Consider the following 21,561-nt stretch of genomic DNA (forward strand, 5'->3'; position numbering starts at 1 on the left):
TAAAAGTAGCCTATACCTAAAGTTACTTTTCCACTACAGCCAGCGGTTAAAGGGAGACACTACCACTAGGACCCAGCGGAGATCAACCAAGGGGAGGATCCTGTAGATAGCATGCGTTGCCTACCTTCTATTTCTCATCATTCATTCCAAGCAGCAGTGTGTGTGCGTGCGTGTGTGTGGCTGTCAAGTTACCTGCTTTAAAGGAGCCGCTTGCTCAGAGTGTGTGTAGTGTGTGTGCGTGTGTGGGAGGAAAAGAACACACACCTTAAACAGGTATAGGCCTATATAGCCAGCCAGGTGAGGAAGGAATGCTGTTTTTAAGTTCTTTCTAAATAACGGTAAATTCATCTTCCATCAGAGATGATGATGATGGGTCAACTAACAACAGCTGGAGGAGATTAAGTTCTTGTTGGGAAGGAAAGAAAGGAGACCTAAAGGATTATTAGACCATTCATCTCTCTCTCCGTCTGTCTGTCCCGGCGGAGGATCACCCGCCCTGCTGAGGAAGGATGAAAACAACAACAATGTGACGTTATACGGGATGTTGACAAATCTATACGGAAATTACATTTGGGTGATGGTGGTGGTAACGATGTCTTGGTTTAGGAGGAAGAAAGCGAGGATGTACCGAAGAAGACACCAACTTGGAGGAATAATAATTCTATTAACATCGTCGCAGTCGCTCATTCATTCGGTCCGAAGTTTGTTCGTTTTGACGGAGCTACTGTAAGCGGACGCGTGGTTGGTTGGTTCAGGTTGGGTGTCGGATCGGAACCAACAACAACCTCTGATCAACATGTCCAGGGTTATCCTGAAGAAGAACCACTGGGTCACCAAGCTCAACGAGTGCGCGCTGCTCAGAGACGCGCACGGGGAGTTCAACGTGGATGTGTGCGGGGGAGCAGAGCACGGCCAGTTCCCGTACATCGGACAGGTCAGCATGCATGACAGTGTAATAGCCTACTGACTTAAAAAAAAGTAAAAGTATCAGACAAAGACATACAATGATACAAGTGAAGTAAAAGTCTGGTGTTAAAAATGTAGAGTAAAAAGTAGGCTAGTCCATTGGCTTGGCATTTATATAGCCTACCGAAAGTAAAAGTAGGCCTACTCATATGCAGAATGTCCCATTTCGCAAGGTGTATAGACTACTAATCCAAAATCTGAAAATAGCAGATGCACAACTTAATCTCTCTCTCTCTCTCTCGCTCTCGCTCTCTCTCTCTCTCTCTCTCTCTCTCACAAACTCTCACTCACTCACTCTCACTCTCCCTCTCTCTCTCTTTCTCTCTCTCTCTCTCTCACACACACTCACAAGCTCACACTCACACACACACACACACACACACACACACACACACACACACACACACACACACACACACACACACACACACACACACACTAAAAACGCAACTGTCATGACCTGTCTCTAGGTCATAACAAAAAGGTGGAAGACACGGATTTTAAAAGTAATATTTATTTACAATATAAATAACTTAATCATGTGGGGTGTGTTAATCAGTGAATGAGTGAAACAACCAAAGGACAAACTAAATCTAAAGTGTTGCTGCCATCAGGGAGAGAGTGTGGCCAAGTTGGGCCAACACCCAGGCCTTTATAGAGCACACTGGGAATACTGGCCAGGTGCTCCCAGTCCCAATGTACTGATTGGCACCCCAATTTCCCAACCTGCAGTCCTTGTGGAGACAGATAAGAGTAGGCAGCACAGACCCTGGTATAGGCCAAGCTACAGGGGGCTGTGCCACTGGGTTTAGGAATAAAGTAAAATAGCCCAGTTTTAGAAAAACATATTCTTAAACTGCACTTGTTGTGACTTGTGAGTGACTTTTGTTTTTATTATCAACATCACGAATCAGCGCCTGCCGACCACCTGCTGTTTCTAGGTTATCTTTTACGCACGAGGCGCATGGATCTCTCTGTCACAGTATGTCAGCTGTCTGTTTGTTTACACTTACAGCATGACCCAGAAACGAATATCTGATTTCTTTGGTGGACCGTGGGCCCACATAAAAGAAGAGTGATAGACATCACATTTCCCTACTGCTGCAGCGCTGCTGCTAAATGTAATACTTTATACTTATATAGCATAGACATGTGTAATAGACTAGTAGGTATTCTATTGTGTTCTGACGGTGTGATGTGCCCAACTGCTGCTACAAATGGACCTTATGCCTACTCTATTGTGTTCTGACGAAAACCCTGTTGTAAATGAAGTCCCGGCTATGAAGTAGCCTATAGGCTACACAATATTTTACTCTGAAATGCAGTAGAAGTAAAAGTAGGCTATTTAAGCTGAAGTGGTGGATAGGCCTATTGTCGATATTTCATTACTAGCCTACATTAGGTGTGCTTTAATATGTTAAAATACAATAGTTGTCTACTTGTCTTGTCTTTTTTTTTATTGAGAAGAAATATATTACAGACAATTCAGATAAAAAAAAAATACAGCACAAACAACAAAAAGCTGAAAATAAACAAAAACAGGACAAACAGAAAGACAGTACAATACAATAACATATCCTTCTACCCTAATGGAAAGGGGGTACACAAGCACATTGCCGTTTATCCGTTCGCCTTCTCCTACGAAACCACTCTGTTCGCACAAAACATCCTGCACGCCACCCGAATCCATATACACTACATCGCTTCCCCACAACTGCCATATTTACTGTACAAATATTACTTTTGCCAGACACACTGTTACTGCGCAACATTTCGCTGTGACGCAAATTACATCACAAATTCCCCATTCCCCGCCCCCTCCCCTTCTCACTGCACACACACACACACACACACACACACACACACACACACACACACACACACACACACACACACACACACACACACACACACACACACACACACACACACACATACACACACACACGCGCACACCCATACACAGTTTGCAGCAGTATGGTACAGTACAGACCTGTACACTAGGGTACAGCACAGTACTGTACAATATGGTAAGGCACAGCACAGTACAGTACTGTATAGTTTGCTACAGTACAGTATGGCACAGTACAGTACAGTATTGCACAGTAGAGTAGAGTAGAGTACAGCACAGTGCAGATGAGTACAGTGCTGCAGCAGTTTTTCTCTTTTTTTTCTTCTTTTTTTTACTAGGGCTAAGGATCTGAGGAGCATTTTAAATTCCGAGATGAAGTGGGTGAAGATTGGTATAGTTTTAGCAAATGTTTGTTTGTATATGAAGAATTTAGCGTCTTTGAAATGTGGCGGAGTGAAAATAATATAGGCTACGTATCCACACATTACAAATGCAGTCATGTTTCAGGGCTAGTAAAGTAGGCCTACACAGATACTCAAAAAATACAGTATACTTGTACTTGTTTTGGGTCAGGGAGGATGCTTTGGTGTCCATTTGGTTCCATTTGTACCACTCTGGGTTACAGACCTGTAATGGTCTATTTGGTTTCATTTGTACCACTCTCAGAGTTACAGACCTGTAAGGGTCCATTTGGTTCCATGTGTATTGTGTACACACTCAGAAGTTACAGACCTGTAAGGGTCCATTTGGTTTTATTTGTACCACTCTGAGTTACAAATCTGTAAGGGTCTAAATTATTTAGATTAAAAAAACAGGAATCGTTAAAAGGGGGAATCAGACTGGAACCGGACTCGATAAAGTAGGCCTACACAGATACTCAAAAAATACAGTATACTTGTACTTGTTTTGGGTCAGGGAGGATGCTTTGGTGTCCATTTGGTTCCATTTGTACCACTCTGGGTTACAGACCTGTAAGGGTCTATTTGGTTTCATTTGTACCACTCTCAGAGTTACAGACCTGTAAGGGTCCATTTGGTTCCATGTGTATTGTGTACACACTCAGAAGTTACAGACCTGTAAGGGTCCATTTGGTTTTATTTGTACCACTCTGAGTTACAAACCTGTAAGGGTCTAAATTATTTAGATTAAAAAAACAGGAATCGTTAAAAGGGGGAATCAGACTGGAACCGGACTCGATAAAATCCTAACGCAGGGATTCCCTGCTTCACAAGATGAAACGGATGCGAAACGGACACCAACATGAGTTAATTTTTTGTTATAACTCAATTTTCGAACAACAATGTAGTTGCTGTATTCTGGCAAAGCCAGAGTGCAGTAACTATACGCTCAAGGTGAAACTAAGATAATTGGCTTTAAAGTGTTTCAACTGGCCAGCCAAATGGGTTATTAGGTATGCAAGGGATATTATTGTAATTGTGCATGATGTATTCATGACGTAATTCTCATGATCAAAAATCTGAATGGCTGATGTGCCCCTCCCTGGACCCTCGAAATGTAGTTACTGCACTTTGGCCTTTGGTTTTGAGTTAGGTTTGAAACTTTGTAACGAGATAAAAACAGACACAAAGGAGTTCATTTTCGAGTTATAACTCAATTTCAAACAAAAATGTAGTTGCTGCATTCTGGTTTTGTAGGCCAGTATGATGGTGAATATAAATGTACTGTTGTTTTCAGGTGAGAGTGGAAGCAGTGCTGTATGACGCTAGTGATGGTGATAAAAATGTACACTGACAGCCAAATCCAGGAGGAATCAGATCTGTGCCACATCCAGATTTGAATCCGATTTGTTTAACTAACTGCAGTCTAAATGGGGCCTAAATGTACTGTTGTTTCAGGTGAGGGAGGATGCTCTGGTGTATGACGGTAGTGATGGAAGTGGTGGAGGTAAACTGCACCCCGGGGAGCTGCTCCTGGAGGTGGAGGGTGTGGCGGTGTCCGGCCTGCCTCTCTACGACATCCTGGCCGTGTTCGACAGCTGTGACGAACCCGTCCGGGTGAAGACCGTCCGACAAGGTAAGACAACAAACAGTCAGTTAGTACGTTACGAAGACTCCACAGTCTAGAACAGCAAGGAAAAAGGGGGGGGGGGGGGGCAAAGCTGCCCACACCCTAAAAATCTTCAACTTAGTATCACTTCAATTCAATTCAAAGAGCTTTATTTACATTGCCAAAGCAAAAAGTGGAACAATACAATCAAAACAAAATGTATGTGCAAGAGTATCCAACATTTCTATGTACTGAGGTCACTCGATGCGAATAGTGCAGGAATACACACAGTGATTAGTAGTTTTAAGGTGGTTGTGTTCCATTTGATTCCTTCTCCTATCACAGCAGCTCACAAATCTTGCTGCTGTGTTTGCACATTGTTGTACTTCTCCCAGCAGATATGGGAGCTTTTTGTCATTTGTCATGTTTTCAAAATCTCGGGTGATTGTGATCTGTGGGAAGTGCGTGTCTCTGATGTCTTAGTACAGTGGAGTGGACAGACAGTTAGGAAATGTAGCTCAGTTTCTACTTCATTTTGTGTGCAGTGGGTGCATAGTCTGTCTTCTCTAGGTAGGCCTATCTCTAGTATCTTTCAGCTGAAGATACTAATTTCGTAAAGTCATGATGACAGAATCTACAAGGATCATTTATCAGCCAGGCACGCAGGGTAGAGTGGCCGGTAGATCGGCCGGATGGGAAAACCGTGAGGTTACCAGTTCGATCTCGGGCTCCCCCAGAGTTAGTGTCGAAGTGCCCTTGAGCAAGACTCTGAACCCCTAATTGGTCCGGATGTGCAGGTTGGTGACTTGCATGGTTTCCTCCACCATCGGTGTATGAGTGGGTGAATGTAATGTACAATCTATGTAAAGCGCTTTGGATAAAAGCGCTATATAAATGCACCATTTACCATTTAAGCTTTTTTATCCTGCCGTGTATGCTGCATGAGTTGTTCTCTCTCCTCCTGATTGGATAAAATATAATTGCTATGCCGACCTGAACATGTAGCTTATTTTCTGTTTTTAAAGAGCTGTACAGTAGAGACGGAGGATCACTGAACTATTACTGAACTGGCTGTGACTACTGGAGAAGTAGGACTCTTGGTGCATGCATGTGAAGTAGGACAGAAGTAGGACAGAGGAAATGTTTGACTCGTAACCATCCTGACATCATTGGTCCTGTTTTCTGTGGGGTTGCTGTGGCGACCCACAGTGACGTGTCAGGTCATTGTGGAGTCTTACAGTAGGTCACTTACATTTAATTAACACAGACACACATAAATGACATTTGGATTGTTTTATTTGGATCTGCACAGAAAGAAAACGCGATACATTATGAATCCAAAAAACTGATCAGAAGAAGTTTACATTACGGTCTAACCAGATACAACTGCTGCACATGCTTATTAACACACAGGGAAAAAAAGATAACACATTGAAGACTTACTATGACAGATGATTTTTTTGCGTGCGTGCGTGCGTGCGTGCGTGCATGCGTGCATGCGTGCGTGCGCACTTTGCATTAGGATTTTGTTATTAAGCAATGACATTACTTTGCATTTAATACACTATGCCACCATTTGTCATGTTGGTTCGCACGCCCGCACGCACGCCCGCACGCACGCACACACGCACGCACGCACGCACACACACACACACACACACACACACACACACACACACACACACACACACACACACACACACACACACACACACACACACACACACACACACACACAGTGTAAAGCTACAGTATGAAACAGGTGTGTACAGTGGGAGAATCATTAACAACGTTGCATAACGAGGATAGTTTCACTGCAGCTTTTTATTGCCTTCTCTGATGAACTCTATGTCCATTTGTAGTACTAAATGCACTTACTTAAAGGCATATTTCACTCGCGTGGCGTCGCTTGATTAAATATTTAAATATTTGATGTTCATATTTATCAGACACGATGATATAGCAACGCAAGTTTTTTCAGGAAACTGTTAGAAGACATATTTTGAATGGGCCTCAAGTCTTAACGGGTTAAGTAAAGTAACAAGAATGACTCGGCCATATCTGCCTCAGTCCTAAATGGGTTAATTTAAAGCACCTGGCAAAAACCCAGTGTAGTTCTTCCTCCCACTGGCCATTAGTCGGGTTCTACAGTAAGTGCACGCCTGGCCTCTCCTCTCCAACCTGAGTCCTTATCTGTCTCTCACTGAGAAAGCACTCAGAACAAAACCTCTCCCCTTAGTGTGTTTACTGAGCGTTTGTTTAGTTTGTCCTTGACATTATATGACATAATGAGCACACTATATTGATAATAATAATACACTTTGTATACCACCTTTCATGACATAAATGCAGCGCAACGTGCTTTACAGAGCAAAAAAAAGATAAAAGCAAAACCATAAATAAATAACATTAAATAAAAGCAAAAGCATGAAGGTAGAACATAAAACCATAGAACATAAAACCACATTAAAATACCAGCAGAAAAAAAGGCAGCGAATCAGTCAGAACAGTGAGTAGCCTACATGAATAACATCACAGAGATTTTAAAAATTCAACTAAAAGCAAGAGTGGAGAAATAGCTAGGTCTTGAGCTGTGCTTTAACCCATTTAGGACTGAGGCAGACTTTTGCGATATACTGTAGATGGCAACAAGAACCCCAAAAGGGTTTCCCGTCCTGAATGGGCTGTCTACAGAGGCTTAGTTGTTCTCCAAGCTGTCGGCCCGTAGAAGCAGAAAGCTGCTTCACCGTGTATTTGACCATATATGCTTTTTATTAATGACATAAACGACCTGGCAATTATTCTAAAAGATAAGCGCGCTATATTTAAAGCGTTCTGTCTGTGTACCCGGCTCAACAAAACTTCTGCATAATGTGTGTTGTGTTCACGTCTGAAGGCAGAGTGGTCACGTAAGGCAACCGATGTTTAAACAAAGTGCTCAGGTGGCATGATGATAGATGGACCTTTGTTGCTCTCATGGTGCGGAGAGATATGCAGAGGTTATAAAACACAGGACAGATACACATGGATTCAAAGTTCACAGCCGCCCGGCTTATTTTTGTCATTTGGAACTTCCATAGAAGTCAGCATGTCTTCTTCACCTGTATTGTAGAACAGAAGGAACACTAAAACATCAGTCATTTTTACTAATTGCGCTAATTGTTTAGGAAACGACAGTATGTGTGTGTGTTCTAATCGCACATTAGAACTTTAAAAAATCAGTCGTGAGGATTTTAATTGTCTCCACCAGGCCGAAGGCATGGGGAGAGATTATGTTTTGCACTCCGTCCGTCCGTCCGTGTGTCCGTGTGTGTGTCCGTGTGTCCTTCCGTCTGTGAACAGCTAATCTCTGGCACCGTTAACCCGGTCGATACCAAATTTTGCACACACACTCCCTGGATGCCAACAATGAACCTCTGCCCCAACATTTCCAGAACGGCCTGTTATAGCGCCACCAGGAGGCGCAAAACAAGTTTTTGGACAGTACACCTACAGATTTTGTCCAAACATCACACAAATGGTACACAGTCTCTCTAGAGCCATTCAACGAAACGGGTCTTTCAGATTTGGCTAAGATTGGCTTCCAAAGTTCGCAGGAGTGCTCAGTTTCAAACAAAATGCTGCAAATCATGAACACATCGTGTGATTTCCGTGAAATTGTGCACGCACATTCCCACTAGGCAGAGGAAGAAATGCCACATGAACATTTTCAACTCAGCCTCATGGTGGCGCTATAACTGGCCGAAAAGTGTTTTTACCTCTAACTGCACGGATCTGTGGATAACTTTGTATGCCAACTCCCTAGAGGCCAAGGAAAAACCTTTGCCTGGAATTTTTCACATCTGCTCTTTATAGCGCCACCAGGAGGCCGACATATGTAAAACACATTTTCTAATATTACTCCTTCAGATTTTATCCAAATTTCACGCAAATCGGTACACATGCTCTCCATAGTCATGTGATCAAGACGGGTTTGTTTGATTTCTCATAATCCACCCTCATTGGCTACGATTGGCTTCTAAACTTTTCAGGAGTAGCCCTCTTTGTACCCGTTTTGTACAAATCGCCACAACTACTCAACGCAGCGTCCGGTTGTGGTGAATACAAAGAAGGACAACACAGCTCAAGGTTTTTCCACTCAGACATTTTCTTAGTGTCTTATCAAAATCAAGGCTCAAAAGTGCCAAAAAGAAATTCTTGGGGAAAAAAGCCTGATTTTGAATTGGTTACTTGCATGCCTTGTCGCAAACCCAAAAATAGCCGATCTGCAAGCTCAAAACGTGTACAAGCTTGTAGGACGACCCAACGCGCAACCGAGCCGAGCAGCATATTGGGAGCCCTGTCCTCTGCTCCAAGCCTTTGCCAGCAGTCTGTTGCGTCATGACTCAGCAGATTCCCCGTGACTAATTAAAGGGGAGCAGACTGAGTCTCAGACTACCTGAGAGAACTCACAGGACCTCCATTGTGCTTCGTTCAGCCTGGTAGAGAGAGGCCCCCCATGCAGAGCTATAGACACAGTGCAGCACCGCGTGGAAAACATGCATGTCCAAAAAATAAACGTTACTTTTCAGGAAGAACCTGCGTTCAAGGTTACTGTCCAAAACTGTTACTTTTCAGTTTTCACTGAAAAAGTAACAGTTTTCAGGATTCAAATTCTAAAAGCATCAAAATGTAGCAGATCTACGAGCTTAAAATGCGGCGCTTCTCGCTGTAGTATGATAAAAAAAAAGTTAAAAAAACCAAACAAGCGGAGATGCAAGGTTTTCCCAGCCAGCCAGGGTTCCATCCAGGCAGCCTCCGGTGCTCTGGGCCCCAGACCAGGTGACAGACTGTCGGGGACAGATCGGATCTCAATCCCTTCCTCTTCAAATTGCTCTTAGGTCTAATTTCACTGGCCGGGGCCACATCTATCAGGTAGACGGGTAGAGAGGCAGACATGCAACCTCTATCAGGTAGGCAGGTAGACAGGTGGACACATATATCAGGTACTGGTAGACAGCCAGATAGACAGTTAGACAGCTGTAGACAGGTAGGCAGTTAGACAGGTAGGCAGGTAGACAGGTATACAGGTTCAGTACCTGTTGCCAAGTCTGCTTATTATATCATTGCTGTCGGGCAGAAACCTCTTAACTCTATTTTTTGTCTGAGTATAGCGATGATTTGATTGGCTGAGCAAGTACGTATTGAGGATAAAATGTGAGAACAGAAAAGTGGAGACGGAAAAGTGAGGACGCAAATTGTGATTGGCTGGAATGAGATGATGTATGACGATGTCATACACACACAGGTGTGATTTTTTTCCTTCTGTGAAGTCTCTTGAAATAGGGGTGGGGCGTTGAAGTGCAGTTGCTTATTTGGGCTTGCTTCCTAATTGTTGTTTAAACCAGTTCATGCCAAGGTAAGGATTCCTTATATTTTGTGCCAGGGACCTCCATTATACGATTTGTCTTTGGGGTGGGGGGGGGGGGGGGGGGGGTCTCTACAAGCTGTTGTGCGCTTGTAAGTCGGCGATATTATTTATAATTCCAAATAGCCTATTCAATGTGTAAATTATGTCTGAAGCTGGTCGTTTCCAGTCGCTTGTTTTCGTAGAACCTCAGTATGACGGAGTAGAGTCTGAACTCTGAACACCTGTGTGTGTGTGACTGTGTGTGTGACTGTGACTGTGTGTGTGTGTGTGTGTGTGTGTGTGTGTGTGTGTGTGTGTGTGTGTGTGTGTGTGTGTGTGTGTGTGTGTGTGTGTGTGTGTGTGTGTGTGTGTGTGTGTGTGTGTGTGTGTGTGTGTGTGTGTGTGTGTGTGTGTGTGTGTGTGTGTGTGTGTGTGTGTTCGTGTTCCGCTCTGGAATGCAGCGACAAGCCCTCAGGTCGAAGCACACACACAAAAAGTCTCCCTTTTCTTCCTCTCAGAATGTCACTGCAGTGTGTGTGTGCGTGTGTGTGTGTGTGTGTGTGTGTGTGTGTGTGTGTGTGATGGTGGTGGAATATTACAGATCTCAGTCACGTACATCTCTGTAGTATTGTTGGATGTGGTGGAAAAAAGTACTCACATTTTGTACTTAAGTAAAAGTATCAATACTGTGATGTAGAAATACTCTGTTACAAGTACAAGAGTTGAAAAAGTTGCTTGAGTTAAAGGTATTGGCATCAAAATGTACTTAAAGTACCAAAAGTAGAAAGTACTCACTGACACTGTGCAGAATGTCCCGTTTTGTACGTTTTCAAATGTATAAAAATATTTTAAAAGTAGAAGATCTACAAGCTCACAATGCGTCGCATCGTGATGCATTGTTGTGAGCTTGTTGGTTGAAAGGTATATAGGGCTGAAGTGGTTAATGTATGTTTTGCAATAACAATCAAAATCTACACAAAGTAATAAAGTATTATAATTGTAGTGGAGTAAAAGTACAATGTTTGCCTCTGAGATCTAGTGGAGTAGATGTCCGGAATGCAATTACTCCAGGTAAGTAAAACAAATGCCTTAGTTACTTTACACCACAGTGTGAGATGGTGCTGGAATATTTCAGATCTCAGTGGTATTGTTGAGCTGTGTGTACGGGGCGTGTTGAAATGAAATGAAATGATTACTATATTTACCCAGGGTATCTGGGCTAAGCTCAAGAACTTGTTTCCAGCCAGGCCCTGCTCATAGAACATTTCATCGTAGTGGTTCAATGCCTTGTTCAAGGGCACTTCAGCGGTGGTCATTTTAACGTGTCGGACCGCTGATTCGAACTGGCGACCTTCCGGTATCAAGACCGCTCCGCAATCCGCTCGGCCAGTTTGGCTTTTAGTTTGTATTACTCTGTTGTTTAGATCAGGCTTTATACATTATATGCTGTGCAAATAATAGTTAAGAAGTTGGCCAGGAATTCAGTCAAAGAGCAGAGGTATGTACAGTATGTATGTATGAGAGGTTGAGAGGTTTCCATTTACGTCAGATCATTGATACACTATGTATTTGGCCACAGCAAACATTTGCACACAATTTGGTGGTCCTCGACAAGAAAAGGTCTGAGAACCACTTCTGTGTGATATACTGACCCTTGCTCTTTTTCATTTTTTATTTTGTAACCCAATTTTCATCTGGTGCCAATTGTCTAGGCTGTAATCCTGGGCGCTACTCTCCCTCTGCCAACCTGGGGAAAGCCCTGAACTGAGCTCATGCTTCCTTTTAATGCATGAGGAGTGAACAGGACGTTTCTCTTCACCTGGCCGGGGGGAGTTTCCCCGGTAGGACGTAGCACGTGAAAGGAACCCGTAGTTCCTTTCCCCTCCATCAGGTGCCCGGCTTGCCAGGGGGAGGCAGTATAGAGACCACTATTACTGCATGTTTTCTGTGAGGGTGCCTATACTACCCTAGGAGGGGACATGGGGAGAACATGCAAACTCCATACAGAAAGACCCTTTCTGCAACCCCACCTATGGGCACTGATGACGCGGAGGAGAGAACAAAATGGTAAATGGTGCATTTATATTAGCCTGGTTAATAAACCAGACCGAATCAGCCGTTGGCAAAAAAAAGTTGCCTACCAGCGGATTACGGTCTGGCGAGGCTCAGTAGCACGCCTCTTTCCTACAGCAGAGAACAGGTCGGACCAATCGGGACACGGTATGCAATATAGGCGGGCTTTGGTACAGTGACGTTCAATGCTTGAGACCTTTGACTGACAGTAGCTCTGACCAATTGCGTCAAAGAGAAAATGTTCCCCGGGAAATGAAATCCAAGTGGAGCCAGCCCAGACTGATATACCGCGACAGTGTTGTGTGATATTAGTCTGGCTTATTAGCCAGGCTACATTTATATAGCGCCTTTATCCAAGGCGCTTTACAGAGATTGTGCATTACATTCACCCATTCACACATGTCACCGATGACAGAGGAAACCATGCAAGGTACCAACCTGCACATCAGGAGTAATTAGGGGTTCAGTCTTTCTCAAGGACACTTCGGCACTAACTTTGGGGGAGCCCGGGATCGAACTGGGAACCTTGCGGAAGTTGCGGTTCCTATCCGGTCATTCTACCCCTGAACCACTGCCGCCCCCAAGATACTACAAGATACTTTCCCTTCCTAACCAAGGGTTCTGCCTATCCAAGCGTCAGCCATCGCTATATCCTTGCTGGTCTGCTGGCATCATGGTGCCCAGTCTGCTCACTCAAAGCCCTGTGACTGACTGACCTAAAAGGCAGCAGCACATACGCCTGCTCTTCAGTCTAGCCGACACACATTTTACCATGTCTTCCCCCGTTCTGTCTTCCCTTCACTGCCCCGCAGCCGTACAGGACACTGGAGAAGAGATATGACCTACAAGGCTGTATATACTTCAGGACATGATCCATCCCCCACATTTCCTTCACCGATCACTTACAGTATAGCTCACACACGCGATGTACATGCTCACTGTGAGCTTCTAGATCTGCTAGTTTGTTTTACTAGTTTTGGTGTAAGTCTCCGGGGAGACACCGATCTAATTTCTCTTTTTGGCTCTCGAGCTATAACGTTTGGGAAGCACTGAATTCGATTTGTGATTTGTTTTCATCCCCTTTACGTCTGGTTTATGACAGATGAAACAATAGACCCCAACCCACCTCCCCACAACAATATAGTGTATGTCCTGTACTGTAAGATGGCATAATGCATAGTTATTTTTATTACATTTCCAAAATAAATATTTAACATTAATGGTCTTAAAGACAGACTTATAGTTCTCTTTCTTCAAAAAAATCAGAATGGCTCATTTGACCCTTGACCTCCAAAATGTAGTTACTCTGGCACTCTGCCTTTGGTTTTGAGTTAGGTTTTGTCGTTACTGCAATTTTCTCTTAAAACAAAACAAAATGATAAACTCTGAAACTTTGTCACAAGATAAAACAGACAACATTTTGAGTTATAACTCAATTTAGTTACACTCGGGCGGGCACTATAGCAGTCCATGGGCCACTGGTTTAGAACCACGGCTCTACATTGATTCATTGTTCAATATATATGAAAATAACTCATACGGCCTTTCCCGGCGCTGTATATAACTACAGCTCTTATCTCTCTAGCCTCTGAGTCTCCCAGTCAGCTCAGAGGGTGAAAGACCTCGTTCTGCAGCGTTGTCTTGTCTTCCCGTGCAGACACTTCTCTGATAGCAGAGCGCTAAGTAACGACACCGTGTCTCCTGTTTAGTCCAAAGCAGATCTGTGTAACAAGTCATGGAGCCTTGACATGAAACTGAATTACTGTCCATTCCACACCAATACTACAAGTCTTCGCTGTCGGGCAGAAACCTCTTGTCATCGTATTCAAACTTTTTGTGTTTTTTTTGTTTTTTTTTTGTGAATGAACCATGCCCTACTCACCTACTGCCTACTTCATCAAAAGCATCAGAGGTAGCAGGTCCATATTTGCGCAGTGTTTTGAGCTTGTGGATCTGCTTTTGCTGTTTTTTTATTTGAATATTGGAAAAGTGACGGTTTTGGACATAATGAGGTTTCCACCCGACAGACACAAAATGCGGTGTGAACTTGTAGATCTGCTATTTTCACAATATTTATCTGTGGAACCGAGTCAAACTAAATTGAATACCTCAACTCCTATACATTCCAAGCACGTGTCAGGGAGGGCGGTCTCCAGTTCAAATAATTATGATTATTTTAGGGGGTCACTCACAGCCTGAAAAGGTTGGGAACCCCTGAGCTAGAGTACAGAATGCTGTGCTGGATGAGATGCGATGGTTGGATGGGATGGGATGGGTGGATGGGATGGGAATCATGGGATGGGATGGGATGGGATGGGATGGGATGGTTGGATGCATACCAGACATTCCCACAGGGCAGTAGGACCAGGATGTTCCTGGTACACCCCATTGACTGTTGTAAACGTGTGTGTGTGTGTGTGTGTGTGTGTGTGTGTGTGTGTGTGTGTGTGTGTGTGTGTGTGTGTGTGTGTGTGTGTGTGTGTGTGTGTGTGTGTGTGTGTGTGTGTGTGTGCGCGCGCGCGCATGCACACGCATGCACGCGTGTGTGCCTCCACTCACCAGATAATTTATATCTTTAGCCAAACTGGATCATAGTTCATAGAGCCTGGCTGACTGACGCCAGATATTTGTGTCTGATGCCAATTCCCACTCTGAAGAGTCCTAGTACCACAACGATCACAACTGAAATATGGGACCACAAATGGTTGTATTATTGTGACATTTTCCGTTATGTTGGCACATTCTTGCTCCCAAGAAGAAAGAAATCACACTTGTGTGAAGCGAGGGGCGCCCACTGTGGCTGCAACATGACGTCACGGGGGGGAATTAATTAATTCATTGCATGAGTCATGAATGCAGTGTGTTATTTTTATTGTATAAAACGCAAACCAGTCACAAGATGTATCGGCCACGTAATGTCTCACGTTGTCATTTAGTGCCCTAAACAATCATTAACACCTTAGTAGCCCGGAACTATTTAATCCATTTCATCCATGTGCCCATCATTATAGCGCCCGGACCACTTTTACCGGCGCACCGGAAGTTGCTGTGCATGTCTGTGTAGCAGCTAACAATAGCCACACCACTCTAGAGTCGATCGACAACAACGGGAGGTAAGAATAAATCTATCGCGACTAGCGACTGGACAGCGGAAGGCCGTCAAACACAGGATCTTTTTTCAGAATTAGACGGATGATTTAGATTTATGATCGTTTTAAGATTTTCGTTTTCGTCAGCTAAACAGGCAGGAAACATTTTCGATGACGTGTCACTGTTTGACACGTGATCGGATTGGGCAACAAGCGCTCCTAGGCTGTGGAGCGAAGCGATCAGTTTTGATATCATTAATCTCCGTCCTATTTATCAATCTCCGGCTTGGGCACTTGACCATGAACTTGACGGAGAACTCCGCCCCGGGCCTCCATATAGACTTTGCTGGCAAACGATTTTTGTTAAAAGGGCTCTAAACAAACATTAGAAATCCCATAGACTTGGCTGTCAAATGATGTAATGTAATTTCCAAAGCCATGCATTGGAGGGGCTATAGCGCAGCTCATTGGAGGGGCTATAGTGCAGCTCAAAGCCATGCATTGGAGGGGCTATAGCGCAGCTCAAAGCCATGCATTGGAGGGGTTATAGCGCAGCTCAAAGCCATGCATTGGAGGGGCTATAGCGCAGCTCAAAAAAGCTGTTGATTTTGGTGACACAACCACGACCTTTCCTCTCAAACGTTCGAGCAAAGACTACTTTTCAGTATTGTGTGTGATACGAATGAACTAGACATGAATGAACTGAAGGGCAAAGTCTGATACTTGAACTATAGCAAGTGTAAGATGCATAGATTTCCTTCTCATTCCTGGCACCTTATATAGTTTAAAGTTGGTACACTTGCTTTTTGGTCACTGACATAATATTATGTCTCATGTCTCGTTGTAGCACTTGGTTTAGTTTAGAAGGCTTGCAGTTCACACACATTTTGGGGGCGGGGGGGGGGGGGGGGGGGGGGGCAGAAAAAACATTAGATCTTTCCTTTTGCTGTGTTGACCTGTGGGTGTGCGTGGGAGAAAACCCTAGATTACATTTTCTTAACTAATAATAGTAATAACAGTTTTCATCAAGTACAGCTCCACTGTATGTGTCCCAGTCCTATGTGAAGATGACAATAGTTATTCTCGCCATGTCGTCCAACTTGTTTATTTTAATTTAAAGCATCACCATGCCGTTTATTTATTGGAGTATCAGTGGCCACTTCGGACAAAAACAACATGGCAGCCAACATCTTTGACGTTGACCGGCAGTTCTGCCTTGGCAAATGCCAGGATGAAACTCATTCTCTCCATATGTTTGTTTGTCTTCTTCCGTAAATGTATGCCCTACTTGATCATACTACAGCATCACACAAAATCATCAAAAGTAGCAGATCCACAAGCTCCAGGCGTGGCATGAAGCTCCATGCTTCAAGCTTGAAGATCTGCTACTTTTGATGCTTTTTAAAATTTGAATCTTGAAAAGTGGCATCGTCGCTGTCAGGCAAACGTTGTAAACGTTTCCTCAAAATGAAAAATGTTGATTGACTTAATTGATGTTTTGTGCTAATTCAATAATGAGTCATTAACCGTACAGATACCGATAGTTTTGAGTATTGTGTGTTCTTCCAGGCTTCTTGTATTTGTACAACAAAGCTCTACATAGATGTCAATGGAAGGGACTTTCCCACTGCACTGCCTTGTGTCGATGCTGTAATCCATCTGCGCTGTTCTCGTGTGTGTGTGTGTGTGTGTGTGTGTGTGTGTGTGTGTGTGTGTGTGTGTGTGTGTGTGTGTGTGTGTGTGTGTGTGTGTGTGTGTGTGTGTGCGCGCGTGCTCGTACTTGAATACCATACTCGTGAGAGGAATATGAGAAATCAACATTGTGAGGGGAAAATGTCCTCCTTTTTTACGATCAAATCACATTTTGTCGACTAAAATGTATTGTGGCGGTGCCTTGCATGGCGTCGTAATGCCTGATTTTACACTTGGTTGCATGATGAAAACAGCAGATCTACAAGCTCACACAACACTTGACGTTGAATCAAAATCTACTTCTGTGTGACCCTGTGTGGTATGAAGTAGGGCATTAATTCAACCATTAGCAGCCAGTCAGTGAGTTGGTATTCACTGACCCACTGCCTCGGGGTGTGTGTCTCTGGTGTGCTTAGCTAGCATTACACCTCCAATAAGATGAAAGACTCATCGGTCCGTCTCTAGTGTCGCGTAGCCAGTCAACTGTATTCCACAATCTACGAATGTTACAGAGTCTGGATTGATATTGTTTGTTTTGGTACAGCTTGTCTTGTTATGGTTCAGCTAAGTATATTGCTCTACTGGAGCCTACTGCCTACCATTAGGAAACACACAAGTGAAATTACTGCCACCGAAGCGAACACATGGTGAAACTGAGCTATACGACAACTTCGCTTTATGTTTACTTACGTGGCCGGTTAAGACTGAGGTTAGGTTTCTGGTTGAAGGACTTCAGTGTTTTGTACCAAACAAAGTACAAAACAAAGAATGTTTGCTTTCGCCATATTTGTTGAAGAAGAGTCTGGGCTTATTTAGGTTTAGGATTTAGGCTTAGGGTTAGTAATAGTCGGACAACGCGACCGACACCACGGCTGACAACAACAACGTCTCCGCCTAGTGTTCTTAATAAGTAACCTACTGGTTGATATGGGTTGATAACACTAAAATTCTCTACCAACGACCTGAGTGGTATCTCCCCATTATATCATGATGCACATTAAAGCATAACCATCGCCACCTAGAATATTGTCTACTCTCGACTCCCTATAGAGCGTCGCAGTCCCGCCTCCTACCCGGGCCCAGGAAATGAAATCCAATGCATTATTCTCATAGACATTTCGTAAAGTATTTATTTAAAGACGGTTACGCCGCGGACAAAGCCAACTCGAGTCGTGACAACTCATGACAACACAAACAATATTTTGGACCAAACAAATAATTAGAAAGAAGAAAAACAACAAAAAAAGTGTTGTAACCTGCCGTTTTTTTCTTCTTTCTAATTATTTGTTTGGTCCAAAATATTGTTTGTGTTGTCATGAGTTGTCACGACTCGAGTTGGCTTTGTCCGCGGCGTAACCGTCCTTAAATAAATACTTTACGAAATGTCTATGAGAATAATGCATTGGATTTCATTTCCTGGTCCCGGGTAGGAGGCGGGACTGCGACGCTCTATTGCCTATTGCAGTCCCGCCCCCTTTCATGACGACAACAGGCCCAGGAAATAATTCCCCGTGCATTTTTCCCATAGATATTTCAAAAAGTATTTATTTAAAGATCTGTAAGCCTCAAACAAAGCCAACTCGGATCACGACAAATCATAACAACAAAATATTTTGGGCCGAACAAATAATTACAAAGAAGAAAAACAACAATGAATTATTTGTTCGGCCCAAAATATTTTGTTGTCATGATTTGTCACGATCCGAGTTGGCTTTGTTCAAGGCTTATAGATCTATAAGGAGAAGGAGAGAATGTCCGCACACTGTTGAGTAGCTCCCACTGGCAATTTGATTTGAATAAAGGATGACAACGTTTTCGACCCCTCATGGGTCTTCATCAGGTATGAGGACAACAACAGAATAGGCGTGTTATATACAGATAGGGGCAAGTTTTAACAATGAACAGGCCGCTGTTTGCAATGATGATAATTACAATGACACACCCCCCACATCTATGAAGTCAGGCTGAGTAGTGTCAAGCCAAGAACATAGAATGAATACAACTTACTAGAGGCACTTAAGGCCAACTGTTAGTATATGTATAAATATCAAGGGTAAGGTGCTACAGACTGAGTATATGTATAAATATCAAGGGTAAGGTGCTACAGACTGAGTTACAGAACAACTGATAAATTAACTGTAACCAAACACAATATAACACTGCAAAAAATAAAATAAAAATAACACTGCCTAAATGAAGTGACCAGAATGAGGAAAATAATAAAGAGTAGTAAGGTACCGTGCAATTACAGTACAAATTAAAATAGGACATATGGTAAGAAAACACTATATACACAAAGACAAGACTACAATATATATATATATATATATATATATATATATATATATATATATATATATATAATTAATATGTATAATTAAATCAAAAGCAAAGTTATTCAACCCAGAAATTGTTTTATATCAAATTCCTCATTTAATCCGTGAGGAGCAATAGTGTTTAAACTATAGATATAGTAAGCTTCACGTTGGAGTAGAAGGGGGTTGTGATCACCACCCCTGGGTTTTTTTTCACCACTTTTTCAATACCCAAGTAACGTAGGGAAGAGATATTGTGTCCCATTTTGTTAAAATGGACTGCCACAGGGGAGCGCACATCTCCACATCTGATGTTACTTCTATGTTCACTTATGCGTGTGCATAGGAGGGCCCAACTGGTTTGGCCAATGTAGGCTAGCCCACAGGGGCACTTAATAAGATAAACAACAAATGTAGTGGAACATGTAATGTGCCTCTAATAGAGATCTCTTTCCCACTATGTGAGGATGTGTGAAGCACTTGGTTTTAGTGGTGAAGCTGCATTGAGCACAGTTAGAACACTTGTAGTTGCCAGGAGGAATGTCTGATAGAAACGTACGATTAGTGGTGGGGGGTGTGTAAGAACGAACCAACTGGTCTCTAAGGTTATGGGAACGTCTAAATACCACTTTGGGGGGGTCTTTGAATACAGGTTTGAGTTTAGGATCCGTCTCAATGACGTGTCAATGTTTATGAAGGATCTTCCTAAAATCAAAGCCCATGGCTGAATATCCTAGTAATACACAAAGGAGGGTTGTCTTCGGGTTTTGTACGTGTAATAGGGCTCAGACAGTCCTCCTGTGAAACTGACTCAAAACGTATGGCTGCATTCTCTTCTTATAGATCTTTAAATAAATACTTTTTGAAATGTCTATGGGGAAAATTAATGGAGAATTATTTTCTGGGCCTGTCGTCATCATGAAAGGGGGCTGGACTGCGACGCTCTATTTGCTGATCGATCCAGCATTCAACGACAGTCCCTAATCTGGCCATGGTCATACTACTGTAGGTGAACATTCTGCCAAAAGACAAGCCCACGGTTTTGGAACAAAAGAGCGACTGGGGTCAGAGGTCAGAGGAGGTGCAGCAGCGGTTACTTCCTTCCGTACAGAGACAGTGTGACTAACAGGAACCACCACCTCTCCTCTGTGACACTGATGAGAATATCAGAGGGATGTGATGATGATGAGGCCACATATACACACTCTGCACCTGGAAGAGACGACACACATTTATTATGGAGCAATGTTTCCCAAACATAGTGCCAGCCATCGTGCGTGCGTGCGTGTATCCACTATAGGCAGTGTCATGTAGTGTGTTTTAAAGTGTGTACTTTCAGAGGCAGTAGCAGTGTGATCTAGTGTGGTTTTAATTCTCTGACATGTTCAAAAATTATGAAATAATGAAATAAAATACACTTTAAAAATGCTTCAGAAATGTTCAGACCCCTGCACAGCAGTAAAAAATGGAGCTACTGTCATATAAAAGATAAAAGATCTACAAGCTAACCATGTGTTGCAGCGTGAATTATGAATCTGTTATTTTTATAGCATACCTGCAATATACGCTATATACCAGACTGTAATATAGTCTGATCAAAAACTATTAAACTAATGACATCATTTTTAACTTTGTAACTCAAAGTTACCTGGATTCATTCATTAATAGACTGCAATTGCAATTATTACTGTTTGTTTTGCAATTATAATAAGTAAAGTAACAATTATTACAAAAATAAGGAAAGGTGAAAGTAATATTTGACTTATTAAGTAGCTACTGACAAAGCTGGTGTGCATATGTTGTTTCCCAGTGGGAATAAAATAAATGATGGAACCATGTTGTTTCCCACCTGTCCGAAGCGGTCAGTTCTACAGTCAGTGTGATGACCAGTGATCATGGGAAACGTCTGGAAGCTCTTCCTAAACCTAGGACTGAAGCCTCGCTGATCAAAGCTCGCTACAGTCACAGTCATTATACCCACAGCAGGGTTCCATGTGGCTCTGGTCACATGCAACACATGGCATGGATCTTATGAGCGTAGCCATGTTGACATGCAGGTGATTTAGGAAGGTGGATTCCGGGGGCCGGGTTCTTCTGTGATGACACAATGATATATTATGTCTGAAGGAGGAACCCTGGGATGGACACACATGTAAACCCTGGGACGGACTTTATGAA

At 43.1% G+C, this 21,561-nt stretch overlaps 1 protein-coding gene across 5 annotated transcripts in view; it reads left to right on the top strand.

The window, feature by feature from the left end:
- The first annotated feature begins 457 nt into the window (after positions 1-457).
- The window catches only part of LOC306937239 (membrane-associated guanylate kinase, WW and PDZ domain-containing protein 1-like), a 155,675-nt gene continuing 134,571 nt past the window's right edge, over positions 458-21,561 (top strand). For 4 of the 5 annotated variants that reach the window (XM_079520903.1, XM_079520906.1, XM_079520905.1 and 1 more), the window contains exons 1-2: positions 458-934; positions 4,675-4,852. In XM_079520903.1, the coding sequence (XP_079377029.1) occupies positions 797-934; positions 4,675-4,852 (316 nt within the window). In that variant the 5' untranslated portion in view covers positions 458-796. The remainder of the gene's footprint in view (positions 935-4,674; positions 4,853-21,561) is intronic. The other variant, XM_079520904.1, reaches the window with a different exon arrangement.

Source organism: Electrona antarctica, assembly GCF_951216825.1.
Source record: "Electrona antarctica genome assembly, chromosome: 2".
NCBI classification, from domain to species: domain Eukaryota; kingdom Metazoa; phylum Chordata; class Actinopteri; order Myctophiformes; family Myctophidae; genus Electrona; species Electrona antarctica.